The sequence below is a fragment of the Scyliorhinus torazame genome, chromosome 6 (assembly GCF_047496885.1).
Source record: "Scyliorhinus torazame isolate Kashiwa2021f chromosome 6, sScyTor2.1, whole genome shotgun sequence".
Classification (NCBI taxonomy): Eukaryota; Metazoa; Chordata; class Chondrichthyes; order Carcharhiniformes; family Scyliorhinidae; genus Scyliorhinus; species Scyliorhinus torazame.
The window spans coordinates 238,606,765-238,630,471 of record NC_092712.1 but is presented as its reverse complement, the minus strand read 5'-3'; the positions used below and the strand labels follow the sequence as shown (position 1 = coordinate 238,630,471).

At 47.2% G+C, this 23,707-nt stretch overlaps 1 protein-coding gene across 1 annotated transcript in view; it reads right to left on the bottom strand.

Moving 5' to 3' along the window:
• Window positions 1-23,707, bottom strand: part of LOC140425347 (inactive ubiquitin thioesterase OTULINL-like) — a 151,517-nt gene that overhangs the window by 33,616 nt on the left and 94,194 nt on the right. The window contains exons 2-4 of the mRNA XM_072509519.1: window positions 8,697-8,853; window positions 2,252-2,274; window positions 2,064-2,155 (exon numbers count right to left, since the gene is read on the bottom strand). Of these exons, the coding sequence (XP_072365620.1) occupies window positions 2,064-2,155; window positions 2,252-2,274; window positions 8,697-8,853 (272 nt within the window). The remainder of the gene's footprint in view (window positions 1-2,063; window positions 2,156-2,251; window positions 2,275-8,696; window positions 8,854-23,707) is intronic.

Here is a 23,707-nt window from a genome sequence, read left to right as displayed (position 1 = left end):
TGTGGAGAGGCTGAATAGACTCGGACTGTTTTCATTAGAACAGTGGAGGTTGAGCGACGACCTGATAGAGGTCTACAGGGTTATGAAGGGCATGGATAGAGTAGATGGGCAGACACGCTTTCCCAGGGTGGAAGGGTCAGTCACCAGGAGGCATAGGTTTAAGGTCCATGGGGCAAAGTTTAGAGGAGATGTGCGAGGCAGGTTTTTTTTTTTGCACAGAGGATGGTGAGTGCCTGGAATGCACTGCCAGGGAGGTTGTAGAAGCAGATACATTAACGATGTTCAAAAGGCAGCTCGACAAAAACATAGACAAGATGGGTATAGAGCGATATGGCACAAGGAAGTGCTGAGAGTTTTGGCCAAGAGTGGTATAATGATTGGTACAGGCTTACCTCCAGGATCTGCCATGCCACCACCTCGATGAAACTGCCAGATTTCCTGTAGAATCGTAGAATGGTGACAGCATAGAAGGGAGCCATACAGCCAATCATTTCAGTGCTGGCTCTCTGAAGGGGCTTTCTGCAGGAGCAACTGACCTAGTCCCATACCCCTGTCTTTTCTTCATTTTATGCTATCTGCCTCCACTACATTCTCTGACTATGGATCCAGGGGGGGGATTCTCAGACCCCCCCCGCCGGGCCGGAGTATCGCCGGGGGGCAGCATGAATCCCACCCCGCCGCCCCGATGCCGGATTCTCCAGCGGCGGTTTTTCGGCGGGGGCAGGAATCATGCCGCGCCAGTTGGGGACCGTTGGCAGCGCCCCCCCCCCCCCCCCCGGCGATTCTCCGGCCCGCGATGGGCTGAGTGGTCGCCCGTTTTTGGCGGGTCCCGCTGGCTTGAAATACACCAGGTCCGTACCGGCGGGATTTGGCTCTGCGGGCGGCCTGTGGAGTCCTTGGGGGGGGGGGGGGTGCGGAGGGGTCTGGCCCCGGGGGAGGGGCCCCCCACTGTCACCTGGCCCACCGATCCGCGGGCGGCCTGTGCCGTGGGGGCACTCTTTCCTTCCGCGCCGGCTGGTGTAACGATCCGCCATGGCTGGCGCGGAGAACCCTCCTGCGCATGCGCTGGGATGGCGCCAGCACACGCTGGCGCTCACGCGCATGCGCCAATGCACGCCGTCCGGCGGAGGCCCTTCGGTGCCGGTTGGCGCGCCGCCAACCCCGCCGTCTTAGCCCCTGAAGGTGCGGAGCATTCCGCACCTTCCGGGCGGCACAACGCCGGAGTGGTTCACGACACTCCTCGGCGCTGGTATGGCCCGCCCCGCCGGTTAGGGGAGAATCCTGCCCCAGATTCTCACAATCCTCATGTTGCCAATCACCTTAAATCAATGTTCTATGGTTCTTGATCCTTCCTGTGTAATTCAGGAAACCCAGACAACGAGAGCTAAAGTTGAAAAACTGAACAACAATGAAGTTTTAGTCTCATTATGATACTTAAAATTCCAACCCACTTCCTTGGAACCACTTGGTCTCCCGCCCATCTTCCAGCCTCAGTTAAACGGCAAAAATAGTGATGTTGAAGCTGGTGGTTGGGTCTGCAAAACAAATTCTTGAAACTTTAATCCCCCCCAATCAACCCAAATCCGCCCTTTTTTAGGTTAAATATCAACACATTGATTAAAATCCTCAGCTCTTGCCCACCAACAGGAAAAATTGAAGAAATTGACTGTTTACACTATATTTTCCTAGGCAACGGTATTAGCAATTGGGCAAACAGTTAGGCCAGCAAGAGAAACTTACTGTCCAGATATTATGTACGGGATAGTGCAAAGTTAATTACTGGTTTTCATACACTTAAAAAGACGAGATGACAACCTCAGTTGTTCTACCGGAGGGAAGTCCTGAGTGGACGAGCAAAACTAAACAGTATAGAACTTGGAAAATAGAACACAAAATTAATTGCTACAATGACATTCTAACTAGAAAGTTCAAGACAATCTGGAACGGAGAGATTACTGTGCTAGGTTGCAACTATCCATTTACATTAGGAGCAAGTGCACAAATATTGTTTCAAAACACATTATTTATAATAGGTGTCTCAACAATTATAATTTGCCTTTTACCTTTCTCATCTTTTCAGCTTGTTTGGTCTCTCCCTTCCATTCGATTTTTCCATATTCTAAAACATCTGTCAGAGGGCCAACAGCAATGTTCCCTGAACCAAAATAAAACACAAAAATATCATTCCACTGCTCAATTTATGGAACAAAATCAATGTAAAAGTAATAAACGATTTTAAAAAATGTCTTACTTTCGTTTCTTGTCCTAAATAGCCTGTAATGGTAAAATGAAGAAAAAAATGAAGTTTCAAAAAGTATATACAAAACATTTGCCATGATTTCAGATCAATTGAAACTTAGTGGAATAGCACCCTTGGGCGCCAGGTGAATGGTCATGCAATCATGCTCACAATTCCCGACATGGCAATTTTCTGAGATTTGCTATCAAATGGCACACCCTAAATGAAGGAGGCGGATTAAAGAACTAATATCCTTTCTAGGTCCTCCAAGAGGTATTATGCATTGCATAGAGAGCTTTATAAATATAAAATTCCAAAATTCAGAACCACCAGTTAAAAATTAGCGTACAGGGTTGTGAAAAGTATTTTGGTGCAGTGAATATGTGACTAAGTATTCCAACTAAATCATTAAAAAAATATGGATATTTGCAGCATAGAGAACCGCCTCAAAAACCTGTGATAATATGCAAAATAATAGTTGCTTTATTGCTTATGTATTTAGTTTAATCTATCAAACATCATCTGCTAATTACTGTAAAAAATTCTAATCTGCTGTAAATTATGAAAAAATGATAAACACCTTTTGGTGGGCAGCACAGGTTTTTTTTAAATGATGCTCAAACTTAAACCACTGATAAAATCATTCTAAGCTGATGAATCAATCAATCAATAAAAGTTTGGGATTATAGTTTAAAATAGGGCAGCACTAACATTACAAACTTAATATCCGTATCAATCATTTATTTGTTTTCCCAAAAGGTTTAAAGGAATTATTCTCTTTTAATAACTCTCTAGATACAGACGTTCAAGATTGGTAGTCATGAGTTTAAAGCAATAAACTTACTCAAGTTACTGTTGTCGCCTGCCATTGCAACGGGAGGTTTACATGGTTTCAAGAAAGGTGTGTCGAATTTTGGAGCAAGAGAGGTATGAGGAGCTACACATCAATGACTTTCAGAAGCTGACACAACAGGATTACTAGATGATCTAGAGGAATGATAGTAAAATAGATATAGATAGGGATGAGAGTAAGGGAGAAAGAGAGATTATAGAGAGAACAGCACAGCACAACAGTTGGACATGTTGAGGTGGATTTACCAAAAGCGGGATCGGCGCCGGGCGCTAGACCTGTTGCCATGCTCAGTGTGCCGGCAGCACCATGCAAATCCACAATGTGCATCTATTTAAAACTGATTAACGGGCTGGAAACCCGAATCTCCACTCCACCTCTCTCAGCTGGGAGTCACATGGACGTGATTTGGTGCAGCTATTTACAAGTGGAGCCCAGGTACCATGGCCGTTGAGGGGGAGCAAGGAGGTAAGTAAACTTTTGAAACTTTGTGGGTTTGCTAGGAGGTGTATGCCTGGACTTCAGGGAGTAACATGGAATGACTTGGTGGCAATTGTGTAGACTTGGGGTGTCCCCCTTGCGATTGGAGTGCCCTGGCTGAGATTTGCATTGCTGCAAAAGTTCATTTAAACCCACACCCTAGCTGCATATTACAGGCTCCTGGCTGTTGAAACTGCTGACCGTATCCTGCAAATGCTTGGTGGGCTTCTGGTCAGGAGACATAGAATTTACAGTGCAGAAGGAGGCCATTCAATTTTCCGGGAGCGGGAGAGAGAGAGGGAGCCGGAGTGCAGCTTGTGAAGCAGGTAAGTGTTTAAACCTACCCCCAGGTTCTAGCGGCCTTCATTTCCGGGAGCGGGGGAGAGAGGGGGAGCCGGAGTGCAGCTTGGGAATCAAGTAGGTTCTGTATATAAGTTGGGCGGTTGCTAAACCCGAGACACTACACTTATAGTGTCCCCCACCCTTCCACCTCCTCTAACCTAAGGGGTTTAGTGGATATAAGGTAAGTTCTTCTTTTCTTTCTTTTTTTTTCTTCTTCATTCTTGTTTTATCTGGAGGGGATGGCAGGGAAGGCAGTGCAATGTTCCTCCTGCAGAATGTTTGAGGTGAGGGACACCGTCAGTGTCCCTGCTGATTTCATATGTGGGAAGTGCACCCATTCCAGCTCCTCAGAAACCGTGTTAGGGAACTGGAGCTGGAGTTGGATGAACTTCAGATCATTCGGGAGGCAGAGATAGTCATAGATAGAAGCTTTAGGGATGTAGTTGCTCCAAAGAATAACGACAGATGGATGACGGTAAGATGGGCTGGGAGGAAGGAGTCAGTACAGGGATCCCCTGTGGTCGTTCCCCTGAATAACAAGTATACCGCTTTGGATACTGTTGGGGGGGGATGACTTACCGGGGTAAGCCATGGGGTACAGGTCTCTGGCATAGAATCTGTCCCTGTTGCTCTGAAGGGAAGGGAGGAGAGGAGTAGAGCATTAGTCATTGGTGACTCTATAGTTAGGGGGATAAATAGGAGATTCTGTGGGAATGAGAGACTCGCGGTTGGTGTGTTGCCTCCCAAGTGCCAGGGTCCGTGATGTCTCGGATCGTGTTTTCGGGATCCTTAAGGGGAGGGGGAGCAGCCCCAAGTCGTGGTCCACATGGGCACCAACGACATAGGTAGGAAAAGGGATAGGGATGTAAGGCAAGAATTCAGGGAGTTAGGGTGGAAACTTAGATCGAGAACAAACATAGTTATCATCTCTGGGTTGTTACCCGTGCCACGTGCTAGCGAGACGAGGAATAGTGAGAGAGAGCAGTTGAACACGTGGCTACAGGGATGGTGCAGGAGGGAGGGTTTCAGATACCTGGATTATTAGGACTCATTCTGGGGTAGGTGGGCCCTCTACAAGCAAGATGGTCTACACCTGGACCAGAGGGGTACTAATATCCTGGGGGGGAAATTTGCTAATGCTCTTCGGGAGGGTTTAAACTAGTTCAGCAGGGGTCTGGGAACCTGAATTGTAGCTCCAATATACAGGAGGTTGAGAGTAGTGAGGTCAGGAGTAAGGTTTCAAAGTTGCAGGAGTGTACCGGCAGGCAGGAAGTGTGTCTACTTTAATGCCAGGAGCATCCGAAATAAGGTGGGAGATCTGGCATGAGTTCGTACCAGGGACTTCAGAGTTGTGGCCATTTCAGAAACATGGATAGAGCAGGGACAGGAATGGTTGTTACATGTGCCGGGGTTTAGATATTTCAGTAAGTGCAGAGAAGATGGTATAGGGGGGGAGGGGTGGCATTGTTAGTCAAGGACAGTATTACGGTGGCAGAAAGGACGTTCGATGAGGACGCATCTACGGAGGTGGTATGGGCTGAGGTCAGAAACAGGAAAGGAGAAGTCACCCTGCTGGGAGTTTTCTATAGGCCTCCGAAAAGTTCCAGAGATGTAGGGGAAAGGATTGCAAAGATGATTCTGGATAGGAGCGAAGGTAACAGGGTAGTTGTTATGGGGGACTTTAACTTTCCAAATATTGACTGGAAACGCTATAGTTCGAGCACGTTAGATGGGTCCTTTTTTGTCCAATGTGTGCAGGAGGGTTTCCTGACACAGTATGTAGATAGGCCAACGAGAGGCGAGGCCATATTGGATTTCGTACTGGGAAATGAACCTGGACAGGTGTAGTTTTGGACGTAAGTGAGCACTTTGGTGATAGTGACCACAATTCGATTACATTTACTTTGGCGATGGAAAAGGATAGGTATATACCGCAGGGCAAGAGTTATAGCTGGGGGAAAGGCAATTATGATGCGATAAGGCAAGACTTAGGATGCATAGGATGGGGCGGGAAACTGCAGGGGATGGGCACAGTTGAAATGTGGAGCTGGTTCAAGGAACAGCTACTGCGTGTCCTTGATAAGTATGTCCCTGTCAGGCAGGGTGGAAGTGGTCGAGCGATGGAACCATGGTTTACTAAAGTAGTTGAATCACTTGTCAAGAGGAAGAAGGAGGCTTATGTAAAGATGAGACGTGAAGGTTCAGTTAAGGCGCTTGAGAGTTACATGTTAGCTAGGAAGGACCTAAAGAGAGAGCGAAGAAGAGCCAGGAGGGGACATGAGAAGTCTTTAGCAGGTAGGATCAAGGATAACCCTAAAGCTTTCTATAGGCATGTCAGGAATCTAAGAATTATCATAGATTATCATAGAATTTACAGTGCAGGAGGCCATTCGGCCCATCGGGTCTGCACCGGCTCTTGGAAAGAGCACCCTACCCAAGGTCAACACCTCCACCCTATCCCCATAACCCAGTACCCCCACCCAACACTAAGGGCAATTTTGGACACTGAGGGCAATTTATCATGGCCAATCCACCTAACCTGCACATCTTTGGACTGTGAGAGGAAACCGGAGCACCCGGAGGAAACCCACGCACACACGGGGAGGATGTGCAGACTCCGCACAGACAGTGATCCAAGCTGGAATCGAACCTGGGACCCTGGAGCTGTGAAGCAATTGTGCTATCCACAATGCTACCGTGCTGCCCCCAGAATGACTAGGGTAAAAGGTAGGGCCAGTCAAGGACAGTAATGAGAAGTTGTGTGTGGAGTCCGAAGAGATAGGAGAATTGCTAAATGAATATTTTTCATCAGTATTCACACAAGAAAAAGAGAATGTTGTCGAGGAGAATACTGAGATACAGGCAACTAGACTAGAAGGGCTTGTGGTTCTTAAGGAGGAGGTGTTAGCAATTCTGGAAAGTGTGAAAATAGATAAGTCCCCTGGGCCGGATGGGATTTATCCTAGGATTCTATGGGAATCTCGGGAGGAGATTGCTGAGCCTTTGGCTTTGATATTTATGTCATCACTGTCTGCAGGAATAGTGCCAGAAGACTGAAGGATAGCAAATGTTGTCCTCTTGTTCAAGAAGGGGAGTAGAGCCAACCCCGATAACTATAGAGCAGTGAGCCTTAATTCTGTTGTGGGCAAAGTCTTGGAAAGGTTGATAAGAGATAGGATGTACAATCATCTGGAAAGGAATAATTTAATTAGAGATAGTCAACATGGTTTTGTGAAGGATAGGTCGTGCCTCACAAACCTTATTGAGTTCTTTGAGAAGGTGACCAAACAGGTGGACGAGGGTAAAGCAATTGAAGTGGTGTATATGGATTTCAGTAAAGCGTTTGATAGGTTCCCCACGGTTGGCTATTGCAGAAAATACAGAGGCATGGGATTCAGGGTGATTTAGCAGTTTGGATCAGAAATTGCCTAGCTGGAAGAAGGCAAAGGGTGGTGGTTGATGGGAAATGTTCAGCCTGGAGTCCAGTTACTAGTGGTGTACCACAAGGATCTGTTTTGGGGCCACTGCTGTGTCATTTGTATAAATGACCTGGAGGATGGGATAGAAGGATGGGTGGGTAAATTTGCCGATGACACTAAAGGCGGTGGAGTTGTGGACAGTGCGGAAGGATGTAACACTTTACAGAGGGACATAGATAAGCTGCAGAGCTGGGCTGAGAGGTGGCAAATGGAGTTTAATGCAGAAACATGTGAGGTAATTCATTTTGGAAGGAATAACAGGAAGACAGAGTACTGGGCAAATGGTAAGATTCTTGGTAGTGTGGATGAGCAGAGAGATCTTTGTGTCCATGTACAGAGATCCCTAAACGTTGCCACCCAGGTGGAGAGGGTTGTTAAGAAGGAATACGGTGTGTTAGCTTTTATTGGTAGAGGGATTGAGTTTCAGAGCCATGAGGTCATGTTGCAGCTGTACAAAACACTGGTGCGGCCGCATTTGGAGTATTGCGTGCAGTTCTGGTCGCCGCATTATAGGAAGGATGTGGAAGCATTGGAAAGGGTGCAGAGGAGATTTACCAGGATGCTGCCTGGTCTGGAGGGAAAATCTTATTAGGGAAGGCTGAGAGCTTGAGGTTATTTTCTTTCGAAAGAAGAAGGTTAAGAGTTGACTTAATTGAGGCATACAAGATGATAGGAGGATTTGATAGGGTGGACAGTGAGAGCCTTTTTCCTCGGATGGTGATGTCGAGCACGAGGGGACATAGCTTTAAATTGAGGGGAGATAGATATAGCTCAGATGTCAGAGATAGGTTCTTTACTCAGAGAGTAGTAAGGGCGTGGAATGCCCTGCCTCTAACAGTAGTGGACTCACCAACATTAAAGGCATTTAAATGGTCATTGGATAAACATATGGATAAGGGAATAGTGTAGATGGGCTTTAGAGTGGTTTCAAAGGTCGGCGCAACGAGGGCCGAAGGGTCTGTACTGCGCTGTAATATTCTATGTTCATTCGGCCCATCGTGTCTGCACTGGCCCTTGGAAAGAGCACCCTACTTAAGCCCACGCCTCCACCCATCCTATTAACCTCGATACCTCCCCTTAACGTTTTGCGCACTAACGGGCAATTTATCATAGCCAATTTACCTAACCTGCACATCTTTACTGTGGAACGATACTGGAGCACCCGGAGGAAACCCACGTAGACACGGGGAGAAAGTACAAACTCCACACAGACTTGCACCTGGGCCCCGCTCCCAGCGCGAGTTGAGACCAGTCCCATTCTCCACAGTCGGGAACACTTAGACTGAGATGATAGCAGTACACGTACCGTTTTAGAAGTTTTCTTATTAACATGTATGGTCTTTTGCTAAACCATGGACTCAGCATTATTGCGATTATTCCAACGATGAATGGATTCTGAAGGTTTTTCCAGGTAGAATCTATGATCCAGGACACCATTTCTCTTGAGGAGTGTATTTTTGCCTCTGTGAAGAGAAAATACCAAACTTTGCTCAATACAAGGGAGCAAATGCACCTTGCAAAAGCTTCACAGTAACTTAGTGAAGGAGGAAGGAAAAGAAAATTAACTTCATTTATTTAACAGTTTTTATGTCCTCAGGATGCCCGAAGTTGTGCTACATGTCATGAGTTACTTCTGAAGTGTAATAACTATTATTATGCAGCAGATAATTTGCAAATAAAATTCTACAACAGCAATGAGAAAAGTGACCAGATAATCTGTTTTCCAGCATGCGTGGATGAGAGATAAACAGGGGCTGTTTAGCACAGGGCTAAATCGCTGGCTTTGAAAGCAGACCGAGGCAGGCCAGCAGCACGGTTCAATTCCCGTATCAGCCTCCCCGAACAGGCGCCGGAATGTGGCGACGAGGGGCTTTTCACAGTAACTTTATTTGAAGCCTACTTGTGACAATAAGCGATTTTCATTTCATTTCATTGGCCAGGAAAACCTTCCTACTCTTCTTCACATAGTGCCACATTCACCCGAGAAGACAGGCAAGGATTCAGTTTAACGTATCGCCGCTCCCCCTCACAGAAATGCCAGCTTGATTATGTGCTGGTTTCCTCCTGCAGGGTGTCAAAACATATCTTTCTGATTCCAAGAATTTCACAAATTGAGAAACCCAACTGAAGAGTCAAGACAGTTATAGGCAGATTTTCATATCGGAGACAGGAATCAAGAGGTGGGACTAATCCTACCATTGCGATACTGCCTCCCTCACTTGGCTGCTAGGAAACGGGATTTCCATGGCGGAAGGCCCCACTTTATTCTGGAGTATAGCCTACTGTTTCAATCAGCAGGTCTGGAGTGAGACAGCCCTGGAACCTCTGGTACAGATGTACAGACTCAAATGAGCATGGTTCTAGATCGGTGTTTTTCTTTTAATATTTTTATTCTCCTCCTTTTTCACATTTTCATCCAAATTTACACCCACCAACAAACAAACAACGATAACAAATACAATGTCAACCCCCTGGTCAACAATCCCTTCCTCCCACCAACCTCAACATTTTAAATACAAACATCAAAGAAAAGGAATCAGGAATCCACCATCACCTCATACATAGTCACCAACAACATACACAATCCAAACCCCCACCCCCCTCCCCCGCTAATATTTGATGTCACCCAATTCTTGAAAGTGCATAATGAACAAAGCCCATGAATTATAGAACCTTTGATCCTTCCCCTCAACTCAAACTTCACCTTCTCGAGTGTTAAAAACTCCAACAGGTCCCCCGCCATGCCAGGGCACAGGGTGGAGAAACTGACCTCCACCCCAACAGGATCCACCTTCGGGCGATCAACGAGGCGAAGGCTAAAACATCTGCCTCCCCGCACCCACTTCCAACCCCGGCCGATCCGATACCCCGAATACGGCCTCCAGAGGACCCGGCTCGAGCCTCACATGTACCATCTTCGAAATTACCCTGAAGACCTCCCTTCAATACCCCTCCAGCTTTGGACAGGACCAAAACATATGAACGCGGTTTGCAGTGCCCCCCCCCCCAACAATGCTCACAAACATCCTCTACCCCCTGAAAGATTCGGCTCATCCTCGCCTTTGTGAGATGTGCTCTCTATACCACCTGCAGCTGCATCAACCCAAACCTCGCGCACAAGGTTGAGGCATTCACTCTCCAGAGCACCTCACACCACAACCCCACCTCCATGCCCTCTCACAACTCCTCCTCCCACTTTGTCTTAATCCCCTCCAGCAGTACCTTCTCTTCTCCCAGAAAAGCCCCATAAATCGCCAACATCCCCTACTCCATTCCCTCTGCCATCAGCACCTCCTCCAACAGTGTGGAGGCCGGCGCCACCAGAAAGCTTTGTATCTCCTTCCTAGTGAAATCTCCGACCTGCATGTACCTAAACATCTCTTCCTGCCCCAACCCATATTTTGCCTCCAGCTCCTTCAGTCCCCCAAACCAGCCCCCCAGAAACAAATCCTTTAGTACCCAGAGTCCCTTCTCCTCCCATCTCCGAAAACTCCCATCCCGCTTCCTTAGCTCAAATCTGTGATTTCCCTGAATCAGCATTTCCCTTGACCCCGTCCCCAGCCTAAAATGCTGGCGCAACTGCCTCCAGATTTTCAATGTCGCTACTACTACCGGACTCCCTGAGTATTTCCCCGGGGCCATTGGGAGTGGCGCTGTTGCCAACGTCGTCAGCCCGACCCCTGTACAGACTCTCCTGCCAATGCCCTCAGCCCGACCCCTGTACAGACTCTCCTGCCTATGCCCTCAGCCCGACCCGCTGTACAGACTCTCCTGCCAATGCCCTCAGCCCGACCCGCTGTACAGACTCTCCTGCCAATGCCCTCAGCCCGACCCGCTGTACAGACTCTCCTGCCAATGCCCTCAGCCCGACCCGCTGTACAGACTCTCCTGCCTATGCCCTCAGCCCGACCCGCTGTACAGACTCTCCTGCCTATGCCCTCAGCCCGACCCGCTGTACAGACTCTCCTGCCTATGCCCTCAGCCCGACCCGCTGTACAGACTCTCCTGCCAATGCCCTCAGCCCGACCCGCTGTACAGACTCTCCTGCCAATGCCCTCAGCCCGACCCGCTGTACAGACTCTCCTGCCAATGCCCTCAGCCCAACCCGCTGCACAGACTCTCCTCCATTCCCACCTACTGGGAGTCCCCCCCTCTAACCCAGCTCCTCACCTTCTCCACGTTCGCCGCCCAGTAGTAATACAGTAAATTCAGAAGGCTCAACCCCCCCCCCCGGCCATATAAACGAGGTAATCATCTTTTTGATCTCCTTGAAAAATACCTTTGGCAGGAAGATCTGCAGGCATAGAAAAATAAACAAAAATCGTGGCAACATGTTCATTTTAATAGCCTGTACCCGACCTGCCAGTGACAGAGGGAGACGGTCCCACCTTGTCAGATACGCTTTCACCCTCCCCACCAAACTAGTAATGTTTGACCTACAGAGCTGCCCCCAATCCCGTGCCACCTGCACCCCCAGATATCAAAAGTGAGTCCCCGCCGTACGGAATGGTAGCCCTCCCACCCGAGACAATGGCGAGGGAAATTGTTCAGGTGCGGAATAGGGCAGAGAAGTTGCTGGTGGTTCCGGATCAGATTAATAGGGTGTTTGAGGACTTTTACGAGAGAGTGTATAAGTCAGAGCCACCTGGAGAGAATCGGGAGATGGGGGAATTCCTGGATGATTTGGAATACCTGAGGTTGGGGGAGGGGGACAGGGCCATATTGGAGGGGGATATTTACTTCTATCTAAATTTTGTTTATATCCCGAAAAAGACCCAAATACTCGTTTCAGCTCCAATATGCGCCCCATCGACCTTTCGGTTCCGATACATACAACAGCAGGTCGTCCGCATACAAAGATACCCTATGACCCTAAAGATACCCCCCACTCTGCACTATCCCTTTCCACACCGCCGAACTACTCAACGCTATGGCCAACGGCTCAATCGCAATCGTGAACAACAGGGGGGACATAGGACATTCCTGCCTGGTCCCACTGTGCGGAGCCAAATATCCCAAATTCATGTGATTCGTGCGGACACTCTCTCTCGGCTCCCTGTACAGCAGCCTTACCCAACCTACAAATCGTGGCCCAATCTCAAACTACTCCAGAACTGCCGTCAAATCCCCCCACTCTACTCGGTCAAAAGCCTTCTCGACGTCCAATGCCACAACCACCTCTGTCTCCATCCCCTCCGCCGGCGCCATAACCACATTCAATACCCTCCTAATGTTCAAAAAAAGCTGCCTCCCTTTCATAAACCTCGTCTGATCTTCCCCCCATCACCTTCAGGAGGCCCTCCTCCAACCTACCCGCCAATACCTTTGCCAACACCTTTGCGTCCACATTCAAAAATGATATGGGCCTATACAACCCACATTCTGTCGGATCCTTACCTTCTTGAACAACAGGGAGATCGATGCCTGCCCCAAGTCTGTGCAACACCCCCTTCCCTATCGCCTCCTCAAACATTCCCACCATCAGCAGCGCCAACTTATCTTTAAATTTCTTGGAATACTCCACCGCAAACCCATCTAGCCCTGCTACCTTCCCCGACTGCATCCTCACAATCGCATCTTTTATCTCCTGCTCCGCTACCGCCCCCTCCAATATGGCCCTGTCCCCCTCCCCCAACCTCAGGTATTCCAAATCATCCAGGAATTCCCCCATCTCCCGATTCTCTCCAGGTGGCTCTGACTTATACACTCTCTCGTAAAAGTCCTCAAACACCCTATTAATCTGATCCGGAACCACCAACAACTTCTCTGCCCTATTCCGCACCTGAACAATTGCCATTGCCTTCTCTCCATATTCGTAAACTGCTCCTCTTGCCCGCCTCAATTGTCAAAACTCACTTGTAATTCCTTCCTCTTTTCCAACTTTGTTGGATCCCCGTCTTCTGCATAACTCCTGTCTACCTCCAACATCTCATCTATTACACTTTGACGCTTCACTCTCTCCTCCTTATCCACCTTTGCCTCAAACGAGATCCCCTCCTCCCTCACCGCGCCTTTAGAGCTTCCCATACCACCACCTGCGAAACCTCCCCGTACAACTGAACCCCACATATTTCTCAATTACTGTCGCAATCATTTCACAGAACCCTTGATCCCCCAACAGCCCCACATCTAATCTCCACCCTGGCCTCTGCACTGCCCCCCTCTCCAACACCATATCCCCCCAATAGTGGCGCATGATCCGAAATCACAATTTAGACCCCTTAACCCCAGCCAACAGCGCCTTCCCTACCACAAAAAAGTAAATTTGCGAATAAACCTTACGGACCAAGGAGGAAAAAAAAATTGCTCCCGCTTCCCCGGGTGCCAAAACCTCCAAGGGTCCACCCCTCCCATTTCCGCCATTATTCCAGCCAATGCCTTTGCCCCCCTGCCCCCCCCCCCCCTCCTGCAACGGGACTAGTGAGCGCGGCTGTGACCTGTCCAATCTCGGTTCTTGCACCAAGTTCCAGTCTCCACCCACTATCAATTTGTGTGAATCCAAGTCAGGGATGGCCCCACACACCTTCACAAATCCAACATAATCCCAGTTGGGACCATACACACTTACCAGCTCCACCAGCCTCCCCTCTAATGCCTTTGTCACTATCACATACCTGCCTCCCTGGTCTGCAACCACTTTCTCCATCTGGAACCGTACTCGTTTGCTAACCAGGATCGCACCCCTCGAGCCCTACCATCAAATCCCGAGTGAAACCCCTGGCTGACCCAGCCCTTCCTAAGCCTCACCTGGTCCTTCACCCTCAAGTGAGTCTCCTGCAGCATCGCCACATCGGCCTTCAAATCTTTCAGATGCGCCAACACCCTCGATCTCTTGACTGGGCCACCGAACCCCCTCATGTTCCACTTAACTATCCTAACCGAGGGCCTCTCACCACCGCCCCCCCCCCCTTCTTATCCACCTTTCTCGTAACACCGGGCCCTGCCCCATGAGCATGACCCACACCTATCCATTATTAACATCGAACCTTCTCCCCTCCTCCCAGAATTCACCCTGCACTTCCTCTCGAAAAACCCTCACCCAGTATCGATTCTCTTCACCCCCCCTTTTCACACCACTTAGGCCCATCGAAACCTGCTCCACAGCCCCTCCTCCCACCTCACCTTCGTTCTAGTGCGGGGCCCCCACCCAAGGCTTTCCCTCCCCTCCCCTCCCGCCAAGTGACAGGGGCAGTACGGTAGCCTTGTGGATAGCACAATTGCTTCACAGCTCCAGGGTCCCAGGTTCGATTCCGGCTTGGGTCACTGTCTGTGCGGAGTCTGCACATCCTCCCAGTGTGTGCGTGGGTTTCCTCCGGGTGCTCCGGTTTCCTCCCACAGTCCAAAGATGTGCAGGTTAGGTGGATTGGCCATGATAAATTGCCCTTAGTGTCCAAAATTGCCCTTAGTGTTGGGTGGGGTTACTGGGTTATGGGGATAGGATGGCGGTGTTGACCTTGGGTAGGGTGCTCTTTCCAAGAGCCGGTGCAGACTCGATGGGCCGAATGGCCTCCTTCTGCACTGTAAATTCTATGAAAATCTATAAGTCCCAACCAAATCCAAACATCTCAATAAAATAACATAAAACCGTCGCAGCAAAGAATGACAGTCAAAAATCTTGAATTCTATAACAGCGTGAAGTAAATAAATAACAATGTGAGTCAAAAAAAACTTTTGTACACTCTCCCAACTCCCCATTCGCCGTCCACAACCCCTCTTCAGTTCCAGTCTTCACTTCTGTCACAAGTCTTCTGCCTTCACGAACACCTCCGTCTGCTCCACCGTCTCAAAGTAGAAATGTCTGGCGTTGTAGGTCACCTTCAGCTTCGCTGGATACACCACACCAAATCGCACCCCGCTGTTCTACAGTGCCGTCTTAACTCGGCTGAAAGCTGCTCGTCTCTTTGTCAGCTCCACCATCAAGTCCTGGTAAATACGAACTCCAGCACCATCCCACTGCACCTCCTGCTTCTGCTTTGCCCAGTTTAACACCTTCTCCTTCGTATGCTACTTGTGGAAGCAGATGATCATTGCCCTTAGCGGCTCATTTAACTTTGGTTTAGGCCTCAGCGACCGATGGGTTCGGTCCAGTTCATACCGGGAGGGCTCCTCATCCTCCCCCATCAATTCCACCTACATCTTGGCGAAGTACTCCGTCAGCCTCGAGCCCTCTACCCCTTCAGGCAAGCCCACAATCCTCAAATTTTGACAACTCGAGCAGTTCTCCAGGTCCTCCAGTTTTGCTCGAAGCCCCTTATTGGCCCCAACCATCCTCTGCTGCTCATCCCCCATCGAGGTCAGCTGATCGCTGTGGTGTGATATGGCCTCCTCCACTCCCTTCATCTTCTCGTTCTGTTATCTGACCACAGCCGATGTCTTCGCCACAGCTACCCTCACTGGGGCAATTGCCTCCTCCACCAACTCCTTCAAAGCCACCACCATCTCCTTTCTCAACGCCTCCAAGTGCTTCGCAAACTGCTTCTCCAGCTCCAAAGACATCACCTCAGTCATCTTCTCTGCTGTAAGAAGTGCGGCCCCACCCGGCAGCCCAGCCTCCGCCATCTTGCCAGTTGCTGGACTGGCCCTTTCACTCAACGGTGAATACTCACTCCCTCCCTTCTCCTGCCTGCGATTTTTCTTAAATCCTTTTGACATCCTTTGCCTTCCTTGTATCTTCCTTCATTCAATCATTTGCAAATTGCCCTCAGGACCGGATTTTAAAACTCCTAAAAACACGCCTCAAGCAGGAGCCACCCAGCATGAGACTCCCCTCTACATGCTGCCAGCAGAAGTCATCTAGATCAGTGGTTTAACAATGATTATGCAAAGTCGGAACAGTTTCATTCACATATTATTTCTGTGCTCCCCTGTAACGCTGTCATTTCACAGACTTTATTACCACTCCTTCAATGTGCCAACTAAATAATAGTTTACAGATTTCAGCTGAACCACCTTACTTTAAACAACGAAAACAAAATTCAATCCCATAATTTTGGTCTTGAAGTAAGGGAGCAGAGCCGAATTGATCAGACTCTGCAGAGGGAAGCAGATCTACCCATTTGACGGATATTGAGCCATGGGGTACAGGTCTCTGGCACAGAGTCTGTCCCTGGTGCTCAGAAGGGAAGGGGGGAAGAGGAGCAGAGCATTAGTCATTGGAGACTCTATAGTTAGGGGGATAGATAGGAGATTCTGTGGGAACGAGAGAGACTCGCGGTTGGTGTGTTGCCTCCCAGGTGCCAGGGTCCGTGATGTCTCGTATCGTGTTTTCGGGATCCTTAAGGGGGAGGGGGAGCAGCCCCAAGTCGTGGTCCACATAGGTACCAACGACATAGGTAGGAAAAGGGATAGGGATGTAAGGCAGGAATTCAGGGAGCTAGGGTGGAAACTTAGATCTAGGACAAACAGAGTTATTATCTCTGGGTTGTTACCCGTGCCACGTGCTAGCGAGACGAGGAATAGGGAGAGAGAGGAGTTGAACACGTGGCTACAGGGATGGTGCAGGAGGGAGGATTTCAGATTTCTGGATAATTGGGGCTCATTCTGGGGTCGGTGGGACCTCTACAAACGGGATGGTCTACACCTGGACTTCAGGGAAGGTGGTAAAAGAGGGGAAGGGGTGGCATTGTTAGTCAAGGACAGTATTACGGTGACAGAAAGGACGTTTGATGAGGACTCGTCTACTGAGGTAGTATGGGCTGAGGTTAGAAACAGGAAAGGAGAGGTCGCCCTGTTAGGGGTTTTCTATAGGCATCCAAAAAGTTCCAGAGATGTAGAGGAAAGGATTGCAAAGATGCTTCTGGATAGGAGCGAAAGCAACAGGGTAGTTGTTCTGGGGGACTTTAACTTTCCAAATATTGACTGGAAACGCTATAGTTCGAGTACTTTAGATGGGTCCGTTTTTGACCACTGTGTGGAGGGTTTCCTGACACAGTATGTAGACAGGCCACCGAGAGGCGAGGCCATTTTGGATTTGGTACTGGGTAATGAACCGGGACAGGTGTTAAATTTGGAGGTAAGTGAGCACTTTGGTGATAGTGACCACAATTCGATTACGTTTACTTTCGTGATGGAAAGGGATAGGTATATACCGCAGGGCAAGAGTTATATCTGGGGGAAAGGCAATTATGATGCGATGAGGCAAGACTTAGGATGCATCGGATGGAGAGGAAAACTGCAGGGGATGGGCACAATGGAAATGTGGAGCTTGCTCAAAGAACAGCTACTGCGTGTCCTTGATAAGTATGTACCTGTCAGGCAGGGAGGAAGTGGTCGAGCAAGGGAACCGTGGTTTACTAAAGCAGTTGAAACACTTGTCACGAGGAAGAAGGAGGCTTATGTAAAGATGAGACATGAATGTTCAGTTAGGGCGCTCGAGAGTTACCAGTTGGCTAGGAAGGACCTAAAGAGAGAGCTAAGAAGAGCCAGGAGGGGACATGAGACGTCTTTGGCAGGTAGTATCAAGGATAATCCTAAAGCTTTCGATAGATATGTCAGGATTAAAAGAATGACTAGGGCAAGAGTAGGGCCAGTCAAGGACAGTAGCGGGAACTTGTGCGTGGAGTCCGAGGAGATAGGAGAGGTGCTAAATGAATATTTTATCATCAGTATTCACACAGGAAAAAGATAGTGTTGTCGAGGAGAATACGGAGATTCATAAGGAGGTTCATAAGGAGGAGGTGTTAGCAATTCTGGAAAGTGTGAAAATAGATAAGTCCCCTGGGCCGGATGGGATTTATCCTAGGATTCTATGGGAAGCTAGAGAGGAGATTGCTGAGCCTTTGGCTTTGATCTTTAAGTCATCTTTGTCTACAGGAATAGTGCCAGAAGACTGGAGGATAGCAAATGTTGTCCCCTTGTTCAAGAAGGGAAGTAGAGACAACCCCGGTAACTATAGACCAGTGAGCCTTACTTCTGTTGTGGGCAAAATCTTGGAAAGGTTTATAAGAGATAGGATGTACAATCATCTGGAAAGGAATAATTTGATTAGAGATAGTCAACACGGATTTGTGACGGGTAGGTCGTGCCTCACAAACCTTATTGAGTTCTTTGAGAAGGTGATCAAACAGGTGGATGAGGGTAAAGCAGTAGATGTGGTGTATATGGATTTCAGTAAAGCGTTTGATAAGGTTCCCCACGGTAGGCTGCTGCAGAAAATACGGAGGCATGGGATTCAGGGTGATTTAGCAGTTTGGATCAGAAATTGGCTAGCTGGAAGAAGACAAAGGGTGGTGGTTGATGGGAAATGTTCAGACTGGAGTCCAGTTACTAGTTGTGTACCACAAGGATCTGTTTTGGGGCCACTGCTGTCTGTCATTTTTTAAAATGACCTGGAGGAGGGTGAAGAAGGACGGGTGAGTAAATTTGCAGATGACACTAAAGTCGGTGGAGTTGTGGACAGTGCGGAAGGAGGTTACAAGTTACAGAGGGACACAGATAAGCTGCAGCGCTGGGCTGAGAGGTGGCAAATGGAGTTTAATGCAGAAAAGTATGAAGTGATTCATTTTGGAAGGAATAACAGGAAGACAGAGTTCTGGGCTAATAGTAAGATTCTTGGCAGTGTGGATGAGCAGAGAGATCTCGGTGTCCATGTCCATAAATCCCTGAAAGTTGCCACCCAGGTTGAGAGGGTTGTTAAGAAGGCGTATGGTGTGTTAGCTTTTATTGGTAGAGGGATTGAGTTTTGGAGCCATGAGGTCATGTTGCAGCTGTACAAAACTCTGGTGCGGCCGCATTTGGAGTATTGCATGCAATTCTAGTCGCCGCATTATAGGAAGGATGTGGAAGCATTGGAAAGGGTGCAGAGGAGATTTACCAGAATGTTGCCTGGTATGGAGGGAAGATCTTATGAGGAAAGGCTGAGGGACTTAAGGCTGTTTTCGTTAGAGAGAGGAAGGTTAAGAGGTAACTTAATTGAGGCATACAAGATGATCAGAGGATTGGATAGGGTGGACAGTGAGAGCCTTTTTCCTCGGATGGTGATGTCTAGCACGAGGGGACATAGCTTTAAATTGAGGGGAGATAGATATAGGACAGATGTCAGAGGTAGGTTCTTTACTTGAGGGGAGATAGATATAGGACAGATGTCAGAGATAGGTTCTTTACTCAGAGAGTAGTAAGGGCGTGGAATGCCCTGCCTGCAACAGTTGTGGACTCGCCAACACTAAGGGCATTCAAATGAATCATTGGATTGACGTATGGATGATAAGGGAATAGTGTAGGTGGGCTTTAGAGTGGTTTCACAGGTCGACACAACATCGAGGGCCGAAGGGCCTGTAGTGCACTGTAATGTTCTTTGTTCTATTTGTAACTACTTATTTAAAAAAATACTGAAAACACTCTTTACATGCAGCACTTCCATATTATAACTGTTATATAGCATTATAATTTGTGAGCGGTCCATGATTATTCACCCATTTGTTAAGGAATCTTTCAGTTGAAATGTCGGAGAACTCTAATTTCGACCTGTCAACAAGTACAACATCGGCCACTAAAACCAACCTCTCTGAACTTGGTCAACTGAAAGGTTCTTCATACCACCCAGGCATCCTTTGCAGGTAATTATTGCGATTCCATGCATACTATAAATCGGTTCTTTCAGAGTACTCTTTGTCAGTGAATAATTATTGCATGATGGAAGCAACCTGAGCTCATCATCTTCAAGGGACATACACTGATCTTTGGAGTGCTGACAGTAATTTCTATGTATCTCAAGCTGATGGTACTTACAGGTGTTGTGATTTAGGATTTACTCATCAACTCCACACAGCGGAGTGGGATGCAGTAGGGCCAACCTCCCCATGACGCAGATTGGCGGCAACCATAGGGGATGCCATGTGCCAAGGAGGGCTGTTTAAAAAGGCCCATCTTGTTTTTCTGGGACTTTGTTAAATATTAGGTCCTCAAACCGTCACATGCTCCATCATCCCCCATACATTCCCCATGACAACTCATACCCCCCCCCCCCCCACCCATCCCAATGGCCCCCATGCAACTCCTGCCTCCCATCCACATTTAAATCCACTCAAGTACTGAATCTCCATAAAAGCAAAATTTGTATTCCTAACCCCACATTAAATACAGCAAATCCTTTATTAAATTCTGAGTCGTCAATCAAACTGTGAGCATTCAACCCCTATTGTAATAATAGGTTATGGAAAGCAGCCTAGTATTAATCATGCTATAATGATAGCTGTTGGCTTTATGTCACCAAACAGCTGTTGAAGCTTCCAGAACAGATTTCTATTCATCTTTCACTGCCTCAGGCAGATTTGTTCAATTAGTACAGGGCTGTCTATTTAAATAACTTGTTAGCATAACAATTGTACATACCTCATCTGCCCTTCAAGAATATTTACAACTTTTCTAAAGATTTATAACTCTCGCACCATGGGATAAGGCCCTCATTCCAATGGAAATGATGCCTGTTTGAACTCAGAATAAGTGGAAATCATGCCCCACCCTCGTTTCTCCTCCCGGTGGACATAGGATCCGTCAGAAACTGGGGTGGAACCTCCAGATCTCGGACCCGCATACCATTTTAAAGGTCTCCGGAGTCTCCACAACCACAAAACCCCAGCCCAGTAAGTCTGAAAAACAGACACTCAGACCAAAAACTATAGATATTCTTTAATACATCAAACTCTTTTAAAAAATACATTTAGAGTCCCCAATTCATTTTTACCAATTACGGGGCAATTTAGCGTGGCCAATCCACCTACCCTGCACATCTTTTGAGTTGTGGGGGCGAAACCCACGCAAACACGGGGAGAATGTGCAAATTCCACACGAACAGTGACCCAGAGCCGGGATCGAACCTGGGACCTCGGCGCGTGAGACAGCAGTGCTATCCACTGCATCACCGTGCTGTTATACATTAAACTCTTTTACAACTAACAAACACAGGGTGTGGTCAGCAGGCATTGAGAAAAACATTTTTTTGTGGAATAGTGAGCTCTTTACCTGACATTTATTGTGGCAGAGATTATTTCTGGGATTGAATGTCAAGCTCTGGATTTTTTTCATGAAACCTCTTTGCCTTTCTTTCTCTCTGTTCTTCTTTCCAATGTTCTGCAAAACCTGCCTCTTTGATCAAAGTTAAAGTTATGGTCATTGGCCTTAATATATCCTTATTATGGATCGGTGTCAAAATATTTTTGCTAACACTCCTGTGAAGCGCCTTGATGCTTTTAACTCATTAAGGATGCTATAAAAATGGGATTTATTGTTGCATGGCCCAGTCCCTGGGAATAGAACAGTTTCTCTGCTTCTAAGGATGCTGATTAAAGAACTCCCCATTCTACTGAAAGGTTTCTAACAGGATGCATGCAAATGACCATTTTGAAAATAAGAACACCTGCAAAACAGGACAGCCGATGCCATTGCCCAAGATGTCTGTAATTTCCAGATTTTACGATAGATGCATGGAATGTAGGCACGTGTAGCTCAAAGGTAACTGGAAGTAAAGGAACTGAAAACTGACCCTTAAAATTAAAACACAATGTTGGGGACAGTGGCAAATGAACACGGGATGTATCGATGCAGATAAATGCAGTGCCAATGTTTTCTTTTGAAATGATTTTGTGTTAATTGTCCATCTATGGGATCTGTTTACGAGCTAACAACCAGAATCTCAACAGAGCTGAACTACCCTACTTCACAGGACACAAAGTTAATAGGGCCAGCTCGCTCTATAATCTATTCTACGGAAACGCTGTACATATTTACTTTCCACTAGTGCATGTAGCTACTTACACTGGGTATAATTGCATAAATGAGAACATATCACTCAAGTTCACAAGTTTGGTTTGTATCTTAATAAGGGCATTTCAGATCATTTCTTCCAGAATTCTGTTCCAAATATTTGAACATTATTGCAGAAAAACAGCACCCCTTCTTTCATAATTTGGCTATTTCCTTTCGAAAGCGACTGTTGTAACCTCTGACTACACTTAGAATGAACTAAGTGCTTTGGAAGTGGGAAAAAAGTACACCTATTTGATAATAATAATCTTTATTGTCACAAGTAGGCTTACATTTACATCGCAATGAAGTTACTGTGAAAAGCCCCTAGTCGCCACATTCCGGCACCTGTTCACAGAGGGAGATTTCAGAATGTCCAAACTACCCAACAGCATGTCTTTCGGGACTTGTGGGAGGAAACCGGCGCACCCGGAGGAAGCCCACGCAGACACAGGGAGAACTTGCAGACTCCACAGTGACCCAAGCGGGAATCTAACTTGCCGTGCAACCCACATTTAAAGATGGGCAAATTTAATAAAGAGATTGAATTGCAACATATATAGGCCATAGCAACAAATTGGAAAAGGATATAAAACAAATACCGGAGGCAGTCTGAGCTGGGAGACCGATAAATGTTCAACAATGAAACCTTAGCAGGAGATGAACCTTAGTCCCCAGTTATCTGTGGCGGTCTTGCTTGGTAGACAGGGGCTGGTTTAGCACAGTGGGCTAAGCAGCTGGTTTGTAATGTAGTACAAGGCCAGCAGCGCGGGTTCAATTCCCGTACCGGCCTCCCGTGACAGGCGCCGGAATGTAAGGACTAGGGACTTTTCACAGTAACTTTATTAAAGCCTACTTGTAATAATAAGGGATTATTAATTATTTTTAATTAGACCAAGCTTGTATACTTTTTGTCTATGTTGCTATTGTGTTCCTACATTGCTCTGGTTTATACCTGCCTTTTGTTGAACAAAGCAACTTGAAGTGAGACTTTTTAATGTGGAAGTAGTGGTCAATGGGGAAGTACTTGAAGTTCTCAGTCCCAACACTATCCATTGAAATATTACAAACTGAGCTAATAAATACAAAACTCTGATCACAATGATGGGGTTATGTAATACATCGAGAAAGCCTCATGTGGTCTTTAAAGTTTTCAATTTTATTCTCCAACATTTTAACAATTTACAAAAGGTAGTGAAGCTTACCTTCCACTGATCAATCAGATCAATAAAAAAAGTGAGCACAATACAAATACTAATAGAAATGGGTTGTTTTCTGTTTAGATCCTTGTGGTCGTAATTGTGCACTGTTCTGTATATAGTTAGCAATGCGACCTCCAACCAGCAGGTGGCGATAGAGATCTATCACGTGACTCATCCGCCAGTTGGCAGTGAGACGTACAAGAGGATAGTCGTAATAGTTCCAGGAGAATTCACTGAATTCAGTTAGTAGCCATCGTCTGTATCATAATTTGTTTGTTATCTTTCCACGTGTTGTTAATAAATCATCTTTCTGGTTAAACAATTAGATGTTCAGTGTACATCATTACAACGATCCTGGGAAGACTTAAAGATGGAA